General features: G+C 40.8%; 1 protein-coding gene across 1 annotated transcript; it reads right to left on the bottom strand.

The window, feature by feature from the left end:
• Window positions 1-12530: 12530 nt before the first annotated feature.
• On the bottom strand, window positions 12531-13689 carry LOC144112600 (uncharacterized). The gene has a single exon (XM_077645397.1). The coding sequence runs from the start codon at window positions 13682-13684 to the stop codon at window positions 13142-13144; it is 543 nt and encodes a 180-aa protein (XP_077501523.1). The 5' UTR covers window positions 13685-13689; the 3' UTR covers window positions 12531-13141.
• Between the last annotated feature and the right edge of the window lie 538 nt (window positions 13690-14227).

Raw genomic sequence — 14227 nt, 5'->3', positions numbered from 1 at the left:
CTCTCCAAAGGGCATCACGGAACACTATTATTCCTTTAGTGTCATGTCTCTTTGTGGTTTTAAATTCCCCTTAACTGAGAACGCCTTTGAGCACAAGTCACACTGGAATGGTTTTTCACCCTTGTGGGCGTGCACGTGTGCCACAAGGGTTGCCTTTCGTGCAAATGCCATGGGGCACAGCTGGCACTGGAACGGCTTCTCACCAGTGTGGATGCGGACATGATCTACCAGGTGGCTCTTTTGTACAAATGCATTGCCACAGTGGCCAAAATGGTATGGACGATCACCCGTATGGGTGCGCAAGTGAATGTCCAAAGTGCTCTTAACTGCAAATGTGCTGCCACAGTCGTCACAACGGTATGGACGATCACCCGTATGAGTGTGCAAGTGTCTGACCAGGCTGTTTTTTGTTGCAAATGCGCTATCACAGTCACTGCAATGATACGGGCGGTTGCCTGTGTGGATGCGAGCATGCGTCGCCAGGACAGATCTCTTCTTAAAAATCTTGCCGCAGGGGGGGCATTGGTGAATCTGCTTTCCTGTGGGCTTGTCCTGGTGAGTACTCGTGCTTGTACTAATGGATGGCACGCTGTGGTTGACTGGGCACTTTTGATCAGGTGAATTTTGTCCAAGAAACACGCCAGCCTTGCAGTCTGTGGTGGCCATTCCTGCATTACAAAACCAGACCACTTTTATTAAAACGTGGGGCCCAATACGTCACAGCTCACATACTGCTAGGGCTATCAGATTGTGACTGTAGACAAGAGTGCTATGCAATAGCTGCGTTACTTGAGTAGAGTTAAATTTCATATGTAGAGCTTAATCCCTTCAGTCAAGAACAACCATCCACTAGAGGTAAATTTTTAGTTTCTATATTTCTATAAGGAACATATCCAACAGCTCAGAAAAAATTCCCACCGTTCCAGATACCCAATTATTAGGGGTGTGTGAATGCTTAAATTTTCAAATGTGAATATTAAGAAAAATATACCTTCCAATATCGAATCGAATGTACGTTTTGTATAAAAACAATTTAAAAATATAAACTTGCAAACATAACTCCATGTTCTTTTTTAAAATAGTATCCCGCCTTTCGAACCAAAATATACAAAATTATACTGAATCTACCATACAAAAAAAAACATGGTGTCCATAGAAATGTAGATTTCTTGATTGGACAGCACTAACAGCATGCAATAGGTGATGTAGAGACGCAGAATAAGTAACAATATGAAACCATGAATTCATATGATGCAACATTTAAAGCTAACAGGATGGATAGTAAAACCTCATTAATTCGCACATCAAGGGACCGGAAGAGACTCCCAATTTATCCAAAGGTTGAGTTATAAATAGGCCCCTGCCTCGTTTCTTCTCAAAGCTGGTTCATAGTTCATACCACAGTCATGGAATGCGTAACGAACACATACATCATGAGCAATGGACATAAACACGGTTTCCATTTTCGGTCAGAAAATTATAAAGAATTACATGTAATTATAATATTATACTTCATTCAGCAAAAAGTCACCTTCTGTTACCGCAAACCTAAAAATGAAACAGACGTCATGGTGCGAGCTAAACCCATGTAGCAACAGACACTGTTCAGCCAGCCTGTGTGAGCTGTGTTATACACATGAAAATTAATGCCAAGCTTCAATGCCCGGCCACGACAAACCACGCTACACTGTGTACTTTGAATTAGCAACTGCAGTGAAATGCACATTAAATGTGGCTTTCATTTCAGAGCAGTTGAAATATAACGGATTAAAATGCCGCCCTGAATGTCTGGCTGAACAGTAATAAAAGCTGTTGCTGCAGCTTTGGTAGAGATGCTTCATCATAAGGTCCCAAATGTGACTACAGCAAAAACAACAAACAGCAGAGAAAATAACCAAAATAATAATAAATGCACTCGCATGGCACTGTAACAACAAGGCTACAAGTAAGGCTAGACATTTCTTAAAGTTCCTTTAGCACCAAAAGAGAGATTAAGGATGGCCACCAATGGCACATTCATCCAATGGCTACTTATTGCACAGAATGTATTTTTGTTTACAACACCTTGCTCCATGAAAATTTTGAAATAGTGGGGGAAACAAAATATTCTGCTTGCACTGTGCTCTACCAAATGATAACAAGGTGTCCTGTATACTCATACCCTTCTTTATGCTTATACCATGTTGCCCCATGATATCTTCAATAATAACCCTCATCGATGCTTAAAGTATCTGTGCTTTTGATGGATGGGGCATTCATTATGCACACCATTTCGTCCATGGACGACAGGCACTAAGGTCTATAAACAAATTAATTCACAGGCTATGAACATCAGGCCAAAGCATCTGTGAAGACGAGGATTTATATTGAAGGCTTCTTCGTGTGGTAGCATGTATTCCTTTGGCTTGTCCATATTAGTCTGCAAAATTAAGAGAGAAAAGCAGTGTTAAGCGAAAAAAAAACTGAACTGCCATAGACAGCGATGCTTAAATTTTTTCTTTCTAAATGACTGCACGTTGGACAACACACAAAAAGTACCCGGAACCATCCATCAGTTAAAGAGAAAAAAAGATATGAAAGAATGTGGACATGAAAGAAATACCAGCAGACATCATGCTTATGATACAACTGCTTAGCTTATACTATGGCTGGAAGTCAACGCCTAGTGCAGCCCTAGACTGCAGCTCACTTATGGAGGTCAGTGGCTGTAGCTCTGGACTTGGGAGATGGGAAGCAGTGGGGCTTGGCTTATGCCAAAACATGGTGATAGCTTCGAATAATTTCGATCACATGAGGTTCTTTAATGCGCTCTGACACCACATACCACATGGGTGTGCTTGCATCTAACTTCCGTCAAAATGTAGTGACCGTTGCCAGGATTTCATTCGACAACATTGCACTCAGCAGCCAAACAAAAAAGCCATTGAGCCAGTACAGCAGTTTGCATGAATATCCATGTTTCACATGTTGCCAGGTTGCTGCTTCTATTTGGTCACTTATGAGAAAAGCGTTTCTGGCCTTGCAATGAAATAGGTACCGGATGTTGCATACACATTTGAAGATTTGCATGCACTGGAATCTTTGGCTCAGGTGTGTTCATGAAAGTCCACAGTTGTGCATAACATTGAAGTAATTGCAATCAAACTCCTCTCGAGCACGGCAGCTGGCTACAGACATTTTTTGTAGCTCTTGGCTGCGTCAAGCTACATGCTGATTGCAGTTATGGCTAAACATGGTTGACAGGGCACTGAAATAACCTGTTTCGTTACATCTGCAGAAAATTGCATTGTGTTGCATTTCAGGGAGTCTTATGTCTCCTAATTTCCTGGAGGCTGTTTCACCATATGGAAGTTGTTTCAATTGCTTGTTTTGGAATCTGTTTCACATTGTGGAATTCCTTGAAAGCACTCTCTAAAGCAAGGCCTGGTAGCATTCCAAGCACACTCTGAGTGCCTCCGATGCTCTATAGAAATATCTGTATATTTATGCAATGGATTGGGTCTAGTAGTAAGCATATCTGCTTCCTCTAGTGCTGCATACAGCTCTGGGCAGACAAAGGAGTTGACAGGCACCGTTTACTTGATCTGTGTTTTCTACTTGGCACTACAGTGTGTGAAAGGCCCAACAATGGGAAGTTTCGTGGGGCAATAATTTTCAAGAGAAGTGAGTAGCGCTTTCTGTTCTACCTGGTCCTGTGGAAGCAATGCACTGGTGTTGACGTGACCAGCAATGATGACCAAACAGGGAATTGTCATGTGCGTGTAACAGTACTGTCCTCTCTCGTGCAAGTATCGCTACTGTCTCAGTTTCCATTATTGTGACAAAAGCAAAGCACCAATTGGCCATCCTGTGAAACGAAGTCTTCCAGACACAAGTACAAGGCTGACGTGACATGCAAGTTTAATACACTTGGCATACAACGCCATCTCTAATCAGGTACGTACTTATGCAAAGAAAATAAGTCACAGTGAAACTCGTCCAAACAATAGTATTAATACCATACCAATAACAGAGAAAAATGACTAGATATTTTCTTTCGGTGTAAAAAATTTGTGTGAACAGCAGATCCCACCTCAAAAGACAACACATAGTTAAGGTGATGACAAGAAGGATATAAAGTGAATCATTTGAAATGTTTCCGCAGAAAACTGAATATACCCAGTATGTCAGGCAAGCATTGCCAGATATATATTTTTTTTTTCAGGGGATAAATTTCTGCACAGTAATAATCTGCCACTGAAAGAGAAGAAATTCCCCAAGTATTTAGGAATTTCCGAAACATAATTCAAACTTTGTGAAGCAGAAATGGGAGACGCTTAAGCATACCACAATGGTAAAGTATAAAGCGCCTCAGTTGTGATCTGGTCTCTCTCTGTATCCTCTTTCTTATCCATCTGCTAGAGAGTACAATAGCAACTCACCCCAAAACACACCTTAACCCTTCGACACGTTATGTGCACAAACGCACATAAAGCAGACTGGCAGGTTTTTCCGAGAGTGGGCTGCATCTAGTAGCCTTTCTTTGTTTTGAGGTGAACTTCACATCCTTCATAACGCAAATACGCTAAATCTTTTTTATGCCATACCGTGAATGCAGTGAATATTTCGTGAAACAGTGAGTGGTGTAGTATATCATCAGCCATTCTTCTGCAAAAATATTTTGCCACAATTTAAGCATAACTTTTTGCCTCAATTTCAAATGTAATGCGAACCTTCGAAATATAAATTATTTTCATGGACCTTCGGGAGTTTACCTTCTAAGTCAAAGCATATTTATGCCGCTATTTTAGTCAATTACGACACTTTGTATAAAATTTCGCACCTTCTTGCCATATTATGTTTGATTTTTGCGGTGGAAAACTGACAGGCTGTCTTCATAAAAACCTGAATATATTATTTAGGTTGAAAAATATTCCATTTCAATGAAACAAGAAATGGTGCATTCCATACATAACCATTTTCGTTTCAAACGATACAGTGTAACTGTGAGCTAACACTGCCCAACAAAGTGAAAACATCGATGCCAGTTAAACATTTATCGTGTGCATACAAATCGAGCTGCACTCTAGCAATACCACATTGCATTTGTCAAATTTTTCACACAGCAGTAATGCAACCAGATCATGGGGAATAATTTTTAAGTGTGCAGTTCTGGTTGCTGCTCATATAAATGTTAATTACCCTAACTTACGTAAACGACTGCTGATATACAGAATGAACACTTGGCATATTTCTCCAAACTAACAAACAAAACATCTGACCACTGTTGTGACACTAGTGAGGGAATGCAACCACACACAGTAGTACTCTTGAAGGCACAGCTCTGAGCAGTGCAAAGAGTGATGCCAGAAATCATTTTCTGGGGGTTGGGGTGCTAAAACTCACACAAATGGCAAACAAAACAGTGCCAGTACTGTGGAGTTTTAAAGTACATGACACAAATAAAGGGCATTAGTACTACAACAAACAGTCAGTATGTCAAGACCTGTTTTTGGCAGCAGGTTTAACAAAATACTCATGGGAAGCAACCAACAAAACACAGGAAGAAATAAAATAGAATATGAAAACACACTGAAAGATGTCTCGCCACAGTGCAGTGAATGTTTCCAAAAGCACATCAGCTGAACAGCTTATAATGAATCGCAGCAATTACAACAACACTGACATCAGTGGTGACAGACCCAATAGCCTTCTTGTCATTAACACCCAATGAAAATATGACAAGGCTAGCTTCAGTAACATGTGCAGCTTACAAAGAAGCTAACTCAAACCACAATTTCAGCACAAGTGCTATTCTGACAAAATAGCTGAATATAGTGAGGACACAATATTCCACAAAATATGCCATTTGCATGCAACACAGGAACAGTGGTCTGTCAAGTGACACCAGTTCTTCAAATTTTTTGTTCAAAAAACGTAATTCTTAAAGCCTAAATACAAAAGCAAGCCACGTAATCTTGAGGCTCAACTTTTGTTCTCCCCTCTCATACATTTTGCTAGCACTATTAAAATGCCAGATTGAAAACACAACACATCCGCAGTTTTCAATTTTGACAGTAAGCAAACAAAGCTGCAGTGATATACGGCAGCACTCCAAAACCTTTTTTAAAAATTTCGGGGCAATCAATTGGAATGATTTGAAGGGTATGTCATAGCCTTTGCTTTCCATTCTCCAATGTATTCCATTAATAATAATAATAATTGGTTTTAGAAAGAAAGGAAATGGCACAGTATCTGTCTCATATATCCTAGAACACCTGAACTGCACCCTAAGGGAAGGGATAACGGAGGGAGTGAAAGAAGAAAGGAAGAAAAATGTGCCGTAGTGGAGGGCTCTGGAATAATTTCGACCAGCTGGGGATCTTTAACGTGCACTGACATCGCACAGCACACAGGCGCCTTAGCGTTTTGCCGCCATAAAAACGCAGCCGCCGCGGTCGGGTTCGGGTTAGAAGTAACCAAGCGAAGGTTATCTGATTGGTGGCTAAAAGCAAGACAGGAGTAAAATTTCACAAGACATGGCTAGGTGGCTTGAGCCACCGCCCGATGTAAAGGGTTCAGCCGTATCCATCCATCCATCAATCCATGCTGATGATTAAAAGAAGTGTTCTCATTCTGTGATAGTTTGAAGCAGGTGGTCACCCATCATGTTCACAGCTTGTGTCATGTGACCAGCCCACCTGCAGAAATTTGCTAAACATCCAAGACAATCGGTGCCCGCGTGAAAACGGTTGACCCGATGAATGACAGAAACAAATGCCTTTGTACAGTTTACCTGACACCTTAAACTTAATGTCTGGATAATTTGCCCAGATAATTTGGCTCTGCCATGAATGGATTAAAGGAAGTCAGCACAATATTCGACTGCTGCTAACTAAATATTTCAAAACTTTCGAAAATAAAAAACTCAGATACTAAATTCTCGATCTGAGTACGAGCCGAATAACAAACATGTTCAATTCGATATAGGAATTTCGAATATTTACACTCGCACCTTTATTTTCAATATCGACATCTTCTCATAAGTCTGTATCTGACGCAACTTCAAGGCCTCAAACCGTTCCGACTCATTCCTGTCACTAGAGAACCATTTTAGAACTAAGGTATCAAAACAAGCAAATGAAAGCACACATGAAGTACTCTTGCCAGAGCTATTATTAATATTATTAAAGAAGATCATTAATGTATAGGGGAGTTTAACGTCCCAAAGGAACTCAGGCTATCAGGGACACTCTAGTGAAGGGCTTCGGAAATATCGACCACCTGGGGTCCTTTAACGTGCACTGACATCGCATAGTACACATATTAATAAACAAGAGGCATTCATCAAAAACTTTTTCGTTAATTTTATATGACTGGCTTGAGACGGTTCTCGCAGCCATCTGTAGAGGGTTCCATATATATATGTTGCAGCCATTTCCAGCAAAAAAATTCACAGCAGTAGTAAAAACACAATAATTTAATGTGCGCACATGAACGAACTGTGACTGAAGGGATTAAAAAGAGCATAGATATAAAATGAAATTTCCTTCTTTGAATTCTGCATACAGTTCGCATTTCAACTGGCAAAAAGCGCATGTTACCGGCAGACCGTAAGAGTGCAAAACCCTCCTATCTTAAAGCTGGTTCATACCTCGTCACATACCAAACTAACATACACTTAGTAATAGACATAAATATAGTTTCCATGTTCAGACAAAACTTTTTTAAAATAACACGTAAAGATAAGGAAGATTTTTAAAAATTACAGGTAAAGATGAGGAAGCTACAGTTCATTCTGCAAACAGACACGTGCTGTTAACACAAACCGAAAAACGGAATTGACGTCAAGGTTTGAGTTAAACTCATGTAGCAAGCAGATACTGTTTAGCCAGCTAGTGTCAGCAGTGTCATACACATAAAAAATACCATCAGACTTCTATGTGCACTTCGAATAAGCAACCAATTATGGCTTTTGCTCAAGAGCAGGTAAAACAGAACAGGTTAAAGTTCAACACCGAAAATCTGCTTGAACAGTAATAAAAGCTGCTGCTGTAGCTTTGGTAGAGATACTTCATCATAAAGCCTCAGACATGACTCAAGCAAAAACAAAAAACAGCAGAGAAAATAAACAAAATAATCAGAAATGTGCATGGTACTGTAACAACAAAGTCAAGTAAGGCAAGACATTTCCAAAAACTAAAAGCCCTTTAGCACCAGAAACGAGATCAAGGATGGTTCACCACACATACATCCATTCAATGGCTACTCATTGCACAGAATGTATTACTTTTGCTGCACCTTAATAATTAAGCAAAAATCTTGAAATATTGCGGAAAAAAAATATTGTGCTTGCTCTATCAAATGACAACAAGGTGACCTGCATACTTATATCCTTATTTATGCTTAGGCCATCTTGCCCATGGTATCTTAAACAATAACCATAATTGATGTCCCAGTATCTGTGCTCTCAATAAACGTGTTATTATCTATCCCACTTTGTCCGTATAGACCACAGACTAAGGTCTGTAAACAAGCTATTTTACAGGCTATGAACATCAGGCCATTGAGTCTATGAGGGTTGGGAAGATTTGTAATTGCAGGCTTCTTCCTCTGGTAGCATATATTCCTTGGCTCATTGATATTAGCCTGCAAAATTAACAGAGAAAAGCAGCGGAAGTAAAATAAAAACTGTAATGCCCAAAGCAGCGATGTTAATATGCTTCCTTTATAAATGACTGCACTTTGGAAAACACATAAAAAGAACTCAAGACCATTCATTACATAATGAAGCAAAAGATATGAAAGAATCTGGACAAGAAAAATATGCAAACAGGCACTGTGCTTAACATACAACTACCTAGCCTATAGTATGGTTTGGTTTATAGGAGTTTAACGTCCCAAAGCAACTCAGGCTATGAGAGACGCCGTAGTGAAGGGCTCCGGAAATTTCGACCACCTGGGGTTCTTTAACGTGCACTGACATCGTACAGTACACGGGCCTCTAGAATTTCGCCTCCACCGAAATTCGACCGCCGCCGCCGAGATCGAACCCGCGTCTTTCGGTCCGGCAGCCGAGTGCCATAACCACTTAGCCGCGGCGGTGGCCCATAGTATGATTGGAAATCAGTGCCTAGAGCCGCCCTAGGCCGCAGCTCACTTTTGAAGGTCAGTGGCTGCAAATTGGGATCTGGGAGCTGGGAAACAGTGAGGCTTCATTTCTGCCAAAACATGGTACCTATTAGTTTCAAATAATTTGTCACGTGGGGTTCTTCGATGTGCATTGACACCACACAGCACATAACTTCTTTGCATTCAACTTCGGTCGAAATGCAGCCGTAGTAGCCAGGATTTTATTCCACAACATTGCACTCGGTAGCGAAACGTAAACAGCCACTTAGCCATCGCGACAGTTTGCATGAATATGTACGTTTTATCACATACCCCACCATCTCTAATAAGGTACATACTAGCAGGAAGACAGGACACTATGAACAAACATGTACGGCATGAACAGAGCGAAACAAGTCAAATGTGTTTCTTTGTTGCATCCAGTCCTCTTCGCGCAAGTACGTACCTTATTAGAAATGAACCCGCTCACCCAAACAGAAGTATTAAAGGGGCTGTGAAGGGTGCTCTAATAAAGTTGTGGCATGCATGTGATATTGAAGCACGTCACTGCACGAATAGTGTTTAGCAAGGCATATTTAAATGCGCTTTGTAGAGGCTGAGTTATCTGTAGTTAAAATTCGAATTTCAGCACCTTGGCGCCTTTCCCTCTCCTCTCGTCACTTTTTGCATGCTGGAAGGTAGGCGCTCCTTTGCCGACCCCCCTCTGGGAGCGAAGCTTCCCAAACCACAGAAGCAAAGCGGCTTATTGGCCGCCGCCACTGCCTGACGTCTGCAAGAATCTAGCCAATGGCCACCTCTCACCTTGTCTACACAGATGCGGGGGACGCAGGAGGGTGCTAGGATGAAAAAGTCGCCAGGAAGGGCTCGCCAACTTTTAAGCGAAGATTGTGGGTCGTCTGCTGCGTGTAGAAGAGTATTATTTGGCTCTTGTTTTCATGGCAACACAGAGCAGTGATTAAGCGAGTTAATGTGCTCTCCTCGGAAGACGTTTCGGAGCCCCTTTAATACCACACCAATACCCGAAAAAAATGACCAGATCTTCTATTTAGCTTAAAAAATAGTGTGAATAGCATATCTCGCCTCAAAAGATAACACAGTGCTAAGGTGATGACTAGAAGGATGTGAAGTGAATCATTTGAAAAATTGTAGGAAACTGGTCACAATGTACTCAGCATGTCAGGCAAGCATTGTCAGATTTTTTTTGTCCAGGGAATAAATTTTTCCACAGTAATTATTTGAAACTGAATGGGAAGCAATGCACAAAGTATCGAGGAATATTCGAAATATAGTTCAAATTATGTCAAGCAGAAATGGGAGATGCTTAAACATAGAAAAATGGTGAAGCATAAAGTGCCACAATAATGATCTGGTATCTCTCCGTTTACTATTTTTTATCCCTGTCTGCTACAATGTGGAATAGAAAATCGCTCTAAAATACACTTTAACCTTCCGACACGTTAAGGGCACGATTGCGTATAAAGCGAACTCATAGCTTTTGCAGAGAGTGGACAGCATCTAACAGTGACATCTTTGTTTCAGGTGAATTTCGAATCCTTCAAGTTACAAATAAGCTAGATTGTTTATGCCACATAGTGAATGCAGTAAATATTATTTCACAAAACAGTGAGTGTGGTAGGAAGCCATTTGCCATTTTTCTGAGTACATATTTTGCGGGCAGTTGTAAAATGATTTGTTTACTCTCAATGTCAAGCGTAATGTGCACTTTTGAAAAAGAAATTACTTCCTTGACAATTCGGATGTTTACTTTACAAATCGCAGCTTATCTACGTTGCTGTTTTCAATTACGACACTTTGTATACAATTTCTCACATTTCCGCAATAAACACCCAGTGCTTTGCACAGAAAAACTAACAAATTGTCTTTCTTAGGGCATGAACATACTATTTAGGCTGAAAAATATATAATTCTGATGAAAACAAGAAATAGCACACCAAAGGGACACATGAGACAATTTGAAGCCGACCCAAATAGATACATCACCACACTCTACCGACATGAAATATAGGTGTCACTACTAGCAGCCGTCTTTGCAAGCAAACATGCAGTGCATCAAGAAAATTTTTTTCATGTGGATCGCTGAGGATACACTGCCATTCACTTATGAAAAGAAACGGCGGATCTGTTTTGATCCTGACATCTTGAGTTTGGATCAGGTGGAGGGAACATTTTTCATCCAATTTTCTTGGCAAGAAATGCATTTTTTTCCTGGTGGAGAAACATCAGTACAGCAAGAAAAAGCCACATAACCATTTTTATTGCAAACAATACAGCGCAACTGTGAGCTAAACTTGCCCGATAAAAGAAAGACAATTATGCCAGATGAACCTTTATGACCAGCATACATGTCAAACAAGATTATAGCTGCACTCTAGAAATGCCGCACTGTGTTTCTCCACAAGTGTTTCAGACAACAGTAATGCAACCACTTCGGGGAATAGTTTTTAAGTAGGCAGTTCTAATTGCTGCCCATCCAATTGTTACCAATCCTAACTCATGTAAACGACTCCTGATGCGACGAATGAAAGCATTTCTTTCTCCAAGCCAACCAACAAAACAAATAATCCGCTGTTGTGTCAGTAGTGAGAGAATGCAACCACACAGAGTAGTAATCGTGCAGGCACAGAGCTGACTAATGCAGCTAGTGATGCCACAAATCATGGGGAGGGCTAAAACCTATACAGATGGGAAACCAAAGAGTACCAATGGTTTTCAGTGTTAAAGTACAGAGCATAAATAAAGGAAAAAAGCACTGCAAACAGCCAAAATGGTGATACCACTTTTTGACACCAGGTGCAACAAAATATACATACGAAGGAACAAAGAACACACAAGAAGAAATAAAACGCAATCTGAAGACACACCGATAGACTTCTCGCTGCCACGAAGTGATTGTTTCTACAAGCACATCGGCTGAACAGCCTAAGATGAATCAAAGAAATTACAGCAACACTGGCATCAGTGGTGACAAACCCAATAGCCTTCTTGTCATAAACACCTTGTGAAAATGCAACAAGGCTAGCTTCCGTAATATGTACGCCTTACGAAGAAGCTAACTCAAAGCACAATTCCAGCACTACTGCTACTCCGACGAAAAGGCTGAAAATAGGCCACGATATTCCACAATATGCCATTTGCACGCCGCACAGAAAGAGCAATCTGACAAGTGATACCAGTGCAGTGAACCTCTTTCAATGTTTTTAGTTAAAAAAAAGTAGTTCTTAAAACCTAAAAACAAAAGCTAGCCATGCAATCTTTTGTTCTCTTCTCTCATACATTCTGCTAGAACTAGAATGCCGCACTGAAAAAATCACACAGCAGCATGTTTTCTTTTGACGTTATGCAAATAGAGCTGCTGCAACAAGAATCTGTAAAGTGATAAAACATTTAATAAACACAAGTGTGCTTAGGGCAATAAATCCCAATAAACAATAAGGCCAGATTTTCTTCTTCTGATCTTCATCAGAAAGCTGAGAACACGAGGTATAAATCCTGGACACATTATCACTGAAAACCTTTCTTTAATGGGAAGTGATGTCATCCCTATGTGTCACAATTACCTCTACTCCACATAAGTCTGGAAGCATAGTAGGCTAGTGGTTCCAAAAGAAGATACGGAATAGCCCAGTGCCAGTGTAGTGTCAGCATTAAAAATTAATGCTTGAAATTTAACTACGGACATAGGGTATCATTTGGTTTATGGAGTTTAACATCCCAAAGCGACTCACGCAAAGAGCGACGCTGTAGTTAAGGGCTCTGGTGATGTCGACCACCTGGGGTCCTTTAAAGATGCACCGACATCGAACAGTACACATGCCTTCAACATTTCACCTCCATCGAAATGTGGCCGACACGGCTCGATCGAACCCGCGTCTTTCAGAACAGCAGTCGAGCGCCATTTTAACATGGTACACTTGTCACAGGCCACCTAACTAGCATGCCGTTATCTGGTTCCCAACAAGATTGCTACCAAAACTTTCTCCAAAGGAAACCAGGGAACACTCTTATTCCTTTAGTGCCTCGTCTCTTTGTGGTGTTTTAACTTCCACTTAACTGAGAACGCCTTTGAGCACGAGTCACACTGGAATGGTTTTTCACCCTTGTGGGATCGCACGTGTGCCACAAGGGTTCCCTTTCGTGCAAATGCCATGGGGCACAGCTGGCACTGGAATGGCTTCTCACCAGTGTGGATGCGGACGTGTGTTACGAGGTGGCCCTTTTCTACAAATGCACTGCCACAGTGGTCACAACGGTACGGACGATCACCCGTATGGGTGCGCAGGTGTCTGACCAGGCTGTTCTTATAAGCAAATGTGCTATCACAGTCACTGCAATGATACGGGCGGTCGCCTGTGTGGGTGCGAATATGCGCTACGAGGTCAGATCTCTTCTGGAAAATCTTGCCGCAGTGGGTGCACTGGTGAATCTGCTTGCCTGTGGGCTTGTCCCGGTGAGTATTCACGCTTGTACTAGTGGATGGCACACTGTGGTTGAGAAGGCACTTTTCATCAGGTGGACTTTGTCCAGGAAACACGCCAAAGTTGTGGTCTGCCATGACTGATCCTGCATTTCAATACCAGAGCGTTTTCATTAAAACCTAGGGCCCAAGATGCCAGAGCTTGTTTATAACTAAGGAACAAATGCCAAGTTTAGTATTAACCAAATAAAATAATATTTATTTTTCAGAAAACATCTGGATGCCAAGTTTAGGTCCTTCGGTCGAGAAGAACTGTCCAGTGGAAGTAAATCTTTAAACTTTTTGGATTTATGCTAGAAACATGGCAACATGGCAAAGAAATAATTCCCACCAACCCAAATGCACAATTAAGAGTCTGCAAATATTGAATATGAATAAAAAATTTTTATGAAATATTAATAAACAAACATTAGACAGAGTTCTTTTTAAAAAAAAGTGTAAAGCCTTTGCAAACAAAATATAGAACACTATACTGACTCAGCATGATACAGAATAAAATGGTGTGCACAGAAATGTAGTGTTTGATTAGACAGCATTAACCTAGTTTTTTAACAATTTCTGTGTGATTTACAGCTCTGAACTTTTTATATGTAAAAGAGGAGATGAAAGTTACGGACACAG

This window comes from Amblyomma americanum, unplaced genomic scaffold (assembly GCF_052857255.1).
Source record: "Amblyomma americanum isolate KBUSLIRL-KWMA unplaced genomic scaffold, ASM5285725v1 scaffold_428, whole genome shotgun sequence".
NCBI lineage: Eukaryota > Metazoa > Arthropoda > Arachnida > Ixodida > Ixodidae > Amblyomma > Amblyomma americanum.
The sequence above is the reverse complement of the archived record's forward strand: the minus strand, read 5'-3'. Positions and strand labels throughout refer to the sequence as shown.

Coding starts and splice junctions, on each gene's coding strand:
- LOC144112600 (XM_077645397.1), bottom strand. CDS start 13,684: ATGGCAGACCACAACTTTGGCGTGTTTCCTGGACAAAGTCCACCTGAT.